The sequence below is a fragment of the Mus pahari genome, chromosome 5 (assembly GCF_900095145.1).
Source record: "Mus pahari chromosome 5, PAHARI_EIJ_v1.1, whole genome shotgun sequence".
NCBI lineage: Eukaryota > Metazoa > Chordata > Mammalia > Rodentia > Muridae > Mus > Mus pahari.
In genome coordinates, this window is record NC_034594.1 from 47,128,616 (window position 1) to 47,136,998 (window position 8,383).

General features: G+C 36.9%; 1 protein-coding gene across 6 annotated transcripts in view; it reads right to left on the reverse strand.

Annotated features, from left to right (window-relative positions):
* The window catches only part of Erbb4 (erb-b2 receptor tyrosine kinase 4), a 1,014,420-nt gene that overhangs the window by 291,622 nt on the left and 714,415 nt on the right, over positions 1-8,383 (reverse strand). For all 6 annotated transcript variants that reach the window (XM_021197417.2, XM_021197414.2, XM_021197418.2 and 3 more), the window contains exon 9: positions 4,490-4,616. In XM_021197417.2, the coding sequence (XP_021053076.1) occupies positions 4,490-4,616 (127 nt within the window). The remainder of the gene's footprint in view (positions 1-4,489; positions 4,617-8,383) is intronic.

Sequence of the window (8,383 nt, forward strand, 5' to 3'; positions counted from 1 at the left end):
AAGCTTCTGTAGGGCAAAAGATACTGTCAATAAGACAAAAATGTCACCAACAGATTGGGAAAAACATTTTACCAATCCTAAATCTGATAGGGGACTGATATCCAATATATACAAAGAGCTCAAGAAGCTGAACTCCAGAAATTCAAATAANCCCATTAAAAAATGGGGTGCAGAGCTAAACAAAGAATTCTCAACTGAGGAATAATGAATGACTGAGAAACACCTGAAAAAAATGTTCAACATCCTTAGTCATCAGGGAAATGCAAATCAAAACAACCCTGAGATTCCATCTCACTCCAGTCAGAATGGGTAAGATTAAAAATTCAGGTGACCGCAGATGCTGGAGAGGATGTGGAAAAAAAGGAACACTCCTCCATTGCTGGTGGGATTGCAAGCTTGTACAACCACTCTGGAAATCAGTCTGGCGGTTCCTCAAAAAATTGGACATAGTACTACTGGAAGATCCAGCAATATCTCTCCTGGGCATATACCCAGAATATCTTCCAACTGGTAATAAGGACACATGATCCACCATGTTCATAGAAGCCTTATTTATAATAGCCAGAAGCTGAAAAGAACCCAGATGTCCCTCAGTAGAGCAATGGATACAGAAACTGTGCTACATTTACACAATGGAGTACTACTCAGCTATTAAAAACAATGAATTTATGAAATTCTTGGGCAAAGGGATTTTTCTGGAGGATATCATTCTTAGTGAGGTAACACAATCACAAAAGAGCACACATGATATGTACTCACTGATAAGTTGATGTAGCAGAAGATGGCCTAGTTGGCCATCATTGGGAAGAGAGGCCCCTTGGTCTTGCAAAGTTTATATGCCCCATACAGGGGAATGCCAGGACCAAGAAGTGGGAGTGGGTGGGCAGGGGAGCAGGGTTGGGGGGAGCGTATAGGGGACTTTCGGGATAGCATTTGAAACATTGTATTTACTAGAAGTTTACTGTTTATATTCGTCACATTAAAATTCTACTCCGTCTCTTTTCATTCTCTCCCCACACACATACACACAGACTAAATAAACTACTACCCTGATGTGTGTGTGTGTGTGTGTGTGTGTGTGTGTGTGTGTGTGTGTGTGATGTCTTAAATCTATTGATTTGAAATTATTGTCATAGTTTCCTGAAATGAATGGGAAAGGTTTCAGAATATATGGCTCATCCTGTCATGAGACTGAGAATGGAGGATAAATCATATTTCACATATATTTGTCTAAACAATCAGAAAAGCTCTTTATTAGCAATCCTTTTCCCAGCTTTCACTAGAGAAAAGCAAATGATTGTCAAGAAAGAGACTCCACAGAGCTCCATTCATGCCATTCATCATGTTGCTGTGACTCAAACTCTATGCTGGTCTGAATCAGGTCACCTACATAAGATCCCTCATTTGTCTTTTGAGGGGTTCATTCTCAAGACATGCTATTACTTTTGGACTTCTAGTTGCCATTGGATTTTCTATGCAATTCATTTTCAGTTGAATGGATAAATGATATTATAGTCCTTATAGAGTGAAGAATTTTAAGTTTCATAAACTGTGTGGTCTCTCTTGTCCATGACATCTGTTTCTATTTGTTTTGTTTTTAAATGTTGACTATTACCTCACTCTAAAGAGATTAATATGCAAAATCCTCATGTATAGCATAACTCCATAATAATCTTCTATAATGAAACAAGACTAAAATAATATTTTTAGAATCATTAAATCACCAGTTTTTCTAATTTCCTCTCACAGATTATTTAGAAGACTTTTGACCATAGAGAGGTATCTGTTCATAATTTCTCTACTGTAATAACTTTTAAAGAGAAGTTATCTGTGAAGGTAGTATCACTTCATTCAGTTGAAATTGGGGCACTTACAGGAATGTTTTAATTTTAACAGTAATTAGGCTTTTAATAATAACCCAAGGGCAATGCTTTTAAAATCGTCTTCCAGCAAAGGATTTCCCTTTGTCCCCTGCAAACTTAGAAATGCAACCTCTGACGTGCTAACTCTACAGTGAGTCACTATTCCCATGTAAGTCCCTAGCCATTTTGTCCCAGTTTCAAAGAATCTTAGTGACCTCTGCAGAGTGTGAGCACGTGTGTGTGTGTGTGTGTGTGTGTGTGTGTGTGTGTGCATGTGTGTGTGTGTGTGTAATATATCTACTTTGCTATTTTCTACATCATTCTTTAAGTACTCATATGAATTTTATCTTCTTGTATTTCTTATACAGAATGATTTCTATCAATATTTTTCTATCAATATCTTTTTTATCACACTGGGCAGTTTTCTTATATTTGTTTTAATAATAACTAGAAATTGAAATGATTTTTAAAATTCATGTATTTAAGAGAGAACATTATCTGTAGATTTTTCTGAACTTTAAAAATGTCAAATGTTTGATAAACACACACACACACACACACACACACACACACACATGAATATATGATGTTAGACCAGATAATGCCAAAAACCCACTTCTGTAAATCAATTCACTTTATGAGCACATATTTTCAAATTGCACCAAACATTGTAGGCTTGAAGCTACTACATTTATCATATCTGTGTTGCTTACTATCATCAGTGTCAGAAGATACAGAGTTACCTAGGAGATCTCTGAGTATACCTGTGAGAGATAATGTAGATTATGTTAGCCTCTCCATATGCTTGTGAGAAATAATCTCGATCCAGACAGTTTAGGTGGGAAGACCTACTTGAAAAGTGACTGGCAGTGCTTTACAGGCTGGAGTTGTGGGCTGAATAAAAAGGAGAGTGAACCATATATATGTATGTGTATATGTATGTGTATGTGTATGTATAAGTGTAAGTGTAAGTGTATGTGTAAGTGATGTATATGTATGTGTATGTGTATGTGTATGAGTATGTGTATGTGTATGTGTAAGTGTAAGTGTAAGTGTAAGTGTAAGTGTAAGTGTAAGTGTAAGTGTATGCATATGTATTGTAACCTGCTGGCTTACAGTCTTGCTGTCTTGAACTTTTTGCCATGGTAGATGTAACTTGAGGCTGTGAACCAATGTAAACCCCTCCTTTCTTAAATTGCTTCTGTCAGAGTATCTTATGGCAGTAATAGGAAAAATAATTAAAACAGCCTCTATACAGAAGGAGGTAATGGGCGTCAAGTGGCTCCATCTAATTTCTCGCATTAGTAACAGATAATCTTTTTGTTATAGGAATATTTGATTTTAAAAGATAATTGATATATATCCCTTTCAGGATATCACATACTCATTCAATTATTTAACAACAACAAAAATATTGACCCAAATCTCCTACCCAAAGAGCTAAATATGCTATGTTAACAATATATATGATTTCAGAGGAGCTGTGTGGACTTTAGTAAAGTTAACTGAGCGGATCCCATTTCAAAATGGCGAGGGTCACTTAACACATCATTGTCATATATGAGGTGGGAGGAGAATTTCCAACTTTTAAAATGGAAGTTAGTCACCTTAATTTTTTAAAAAAGTATTGGTTTGTCTAAACATAACACACTAGACAGAAGATACATGTATACTTTTACAGGTTATGACATGGGGCCATATTAAAAACTGCCTTTTTAATAGAGATATTTTATGCAAGAGCATAAATAACAATTTGCTTGAATGAAGATAAATACTCTGTCCCATTGTCCATGCTGTTCTTATTTGGAGATATTTATTCAGAATGTGTTCAGTTATTTTGCTTCCAGAAATGATGTGATATATGTTCAGTATAAGTGTTGAATTAAAAGATGCAAGAGATAGTCTTTATTTGTAGCCTGTAGCACTAATATTTAGAGATTAAATAGTAATATAGACAAATAGATAAAATACAAAGTATAGCTATTGACATTTTTATTACCCAAAGCATACAAACTCAGTTATTTCCCAAGTTAAAGCCAGCAGGCGGTTCTGTAATGAAGGACCCCAGATAATGTAACAAATTTATTACCAAAATAAAATCCACTTTATAGTAGCACTAATTTCCCCATATAAGAGAAAAATAGAAAGAAGAATACATCAGAAAAGGGAATTTTTAAAAGCAGAGCAGGAGAATTTCAAGTTAATTTTAACTCAGGTTCTTTAAGTTGTTACATGTTAAGATTTTGTATGTTTGCGTGTTTATTTGTTTGTTTGTTTTAACATATGTTGTTTTTAACCAATTCCTTGCAAACTCAAGGGTACTTCCTTACCTTATGTTTCCTTTTAAGATGCTAAGATCTGGGCTTCCTAAGACTATGGATTTTAGATTTCCCTGAAAGTATATTCAAGCTGAATTTGAGATCAGCATCCTCATTCCTAAATAGTAACCAAACTCCAAATGCAGCTGTGTCTCCAGAACTACTGCAAGGCTGTCTACTGCTTAGGCTGGAAAGAGTTTAAGAAAACGTAACACTGTTCTAGGTACAGATGAATCAACAATGCAAGCACGCAGAGATAAAGTGCACCCTCACTTCACAGAACAATATTGTACAACATTGAATACTGACCCATGAATCCCAGTGACAAGAAAGATGAGATTCCCATTGATCTTTGTGCAGTTTATGAATTTGTCAATGTTACTGGAATCCACAGTCTGAGCAGACATCAATGATCCCGTGCCGATTCCGTCACACGCTAGAGAAGTAAGATTCAGAATAAACAGCTGCAAAACATATTCTTGGCTAATAAACCACTGCATTTTTTTCATTACAAAATAAAAACATTCATTTCCAAATTTAAAATTACTTATTGGTTTTCTAAAAATAAAATTATTTGTTGTTTTCTTTTGGTTTTCAAGACAAGTTTGCTCTGTTTTGCCCTGGATGTCCTAGAACTTTTTTTGTAGCCTAAGATGGCCTCGAGCTCAGAGCTCTTCCAGCCACTGCCTTCAGAGTGCTAAGATTAAATCAAGTGCTAGGAAAAAAAAAAAAAAAAAAAAAAAAACAGTGTCACCATGCCCAGCTGTTGTATTTCCTGCACTTGTATTTATTTTTCCCACTTTAGTAATTGATGACATTATATATGGTAAGCAAATTTAATAGTTCTGACCCTACTCCTTATCAGTTTACTATAATTCTATTTTCTTTCTCAATTAACCAATCCCCCATATACTTCAAACGCAATAAAATACAATTGAACTCAAGATAAAAATCCACTAACCCATTAAAAATCCCAAGTACACACATTCACACACATACAAACACACACACACACACACACACACACACACACACACACACACACCATAGGAAAAAATAATAAAACATGGAGTCTATTTATGATGGTCAACTACTTCTGAGCATCAGTCCTGCCTTGGAATATGATTAATCTACCTAGTTTCACTTTGTTGGAGAAAACTGATTTTACCTTTTCCAAAAAGTATCAAATAGCTTTCTGTTTTGAGGTGGAATTTTTGCACCCACTTTCCCTTCTCTGGACTGGTATTTTGTCTGGCTTGATTTTGTTCAACTCTTGTAAATGGCCTCAGAACTCTGATGCATCCATATGTACCTTAGCCCATTAAGCTGTGTGGGTAAGGAGAAAGAGAGGATCTAGACAGATGTGGGGGGGGGAGTGGAGAATAAAATCAAAATGCATTGTATGACCATGCATGGCGCAATGCACCTTAAATCCCAGCACTTGAGAGACAGATTCCATTTGTTCTTGAATATATTTTTCCTTATTGGTTCATTATTACATTTATTTCATTTCTCTACCTTAAGCCCTCTTCTATTTTAGTGTACACACACCTACACACACAATTAAATACGGATTCAGAGAATGACTTATTTTTCTTAACGTAATGATATTTTGTTTCATTTGCTTTCCAAAATTTGTCACAATCTTTGTCTAAAATTTCATTATATAATACTTTCATTATCTATTAATTTGCTGATAGACAACTAGGCTGGTTCTATTTTGTGGCTATTATGAATAGTATTCCTATATATTTGGCAGTGTGATTATCTGTGGTGTGTTGATTTTGATGCCTTTAGTTATATATAAAAGCTGAGTCATATGATAGCTCTATTTTTCAGGTTGTACTTTGTTGGGGGAAGGATCGACCCTAAAACCGGTTTCCATAGAGGCTGTAGCAGTTCACATTCTCATCAGCCGGGTATGGGTTTTCTTTTTTGGCTAGCATTGGTCATTAGGTTTGATAATAGCATTCAGATTCTGTGTGAGACCGGACATTCAAGCAGTTTTAATATGCATTTCCCAACTGTATTGTAGGGGGATTTTAGTCTTGCAACATGTCTGCTCTGGCAAGGGATCACATCCACTGACCCTCTAGAGCTGTGTGATCTACCTTGAGTACAGACATACCTTTAATCTCAGGAGACAGAACAATCAGATCTTTTGACTCCAAAGCCAGCCTGGAATAGATCAGGTTTCAGGTAAAGAAAAGCTTAGGTCAAGTCACTGCACAGGCCTTTAATCCCAGCACTCAGGAGATAGAGACATCCAGACCTCTGGGTGCTAGACAGTGAGTTTGAGTCAGGGAGGGGAGACACAGTACAGTGGAGTTGAGTTCATGCCAGTTCAGTACATTGCAGTTCAGTTTGTGGAATCATTAGGAAGTTTTTCCTGGGACAATTTTATAGACAGGTTGCAGAGAGAATGAGCTAGACATAGGAAAAAACAGAACGAGAATGAGAAGGAGTCAGAAGATGAGAACAGACTTCTAGAGTTTGAGGCCAAGCAGAGCAATTCAATTCAAAGAGAAGCCAGTTTAAATCACTTGGAGAGTGAGTTTGGGCCAGAATTCACAGAGCTACAAAGGGTAAGCTTGTTCAGTAGTAAGTCTCCCAGTCTGTAAACATTCTAGGCCTAGATTAGGCTAGAAGTTTCCAGGAATAGGCCTAGGTGAGCAGACTGAGGTAGCACACTTCGAAGATGGCAATTACTACAGAAGAATAAAAGCTACATCTACACGGCTTAAGATCGTGAACATTTTGTCAACTATTTGCGCTCTGTATGTATTCCTTCATTTGAAAACTATTTACTCAGTTCATTAGCTCATTATTTTTCTTTATTTCTTTATTCAGCACTTACTACTGAGACTGAATAGAAATATTGTCTCTATATCACAAACTAATGAAGGGGGAAGAGAATAATCTCTGGATAGGAAAGGGAGAAAAGGATCGGGGAGGGGGAAAGGAGGGGGAGGGGAAAGGGGAGCCAGTTCAGATATGGGAGGAGATAAGAGAGAAGTACAGAGGGTCAGGAATTTGAATGTAGGTGTGTAGCAATGGGGGAGAGGGAACTAGGGGTAACCTCTAGAAAGTCCTAGATACCAGGGACCCAAGAGGTTACCAGGACCCAACAGGGAGGACATTAGCTAAAATGGGGGGATACAAAGGGGAGATAGAATGGGTAGAGTCTTGATACGGTAGATAGGCGCAGCTCCCAGTTGAGGGATGGGGCAACCCACCCACTTCAAAAATATTAATCCAGAATTTCTCCTGTCAGAAGGAGGGACAGAGACAATGACTGGAGCAGAAACTGAAGGAAAGGCCATCCAGAGACTGTCCCACCTAGGGATTCCCATCTGCTGACACCAAACCCAGACACTTTTGCTGATGCCAAGAAGCACTTGCTGACAGCAGCCTGGTATGGTTGTTCCCTGAGAGGCTCTGCTAGAACAGATACGAATGCACACAGCCAAACATTGGACTGAGCGTGGGGACCCCAATGGAGAAGTTCAAGCAAGAACTATAGGAGTTGAAGAGGTTTGCAACCATATTGGAAGAACAAGAATATCAACCAACCAGAATGTCCAGAGCTCCCAAGGACTAAACCACCAACCAAAGAGTACACATGGGTTACCCATGGTTAGTTACATCTGGATATGTAGCAGAGAATTGCCTCATCTCGCATCACTGGAAGGGGAGCCCCTTGTTTCTGTGGAGGCTTAATGACCCAGGATAGGAGAACTCCAGGGCTCTGAGGCAGGAGTGTGTAGGCAGTACACTAATAGAGGCATGGGTGTGGAAGGAGGGAAAGGGGGGCTCGTGGAGAGGAAACTGGGAAGGGGATAACATTTGTAAAGTAAATAAAATAATCAATAAAAAAATAAAATAAAGAATCATTTTAAGATTTCCATTTAAATGTAAGAGTCAGCATATGGTTATCATCTAGGCATGACTGAAATAAAGCTTTTATCAATTAATACAATATATTATCAAGTAAAGTATTTAATTTTTAAATGCTGGTATTTTAATAAAATGATTTTTTGGTCTACTAATTATTTACAACTTAAAAGTTGAATAACAATAGTGTATTAAAATATATATTAAATAGAGAACATTGTGATATTAATACTATAGTACTAGGGATATTTATATATATTATATTATTAGGATATATATATATATATATATATATATATATATATATAT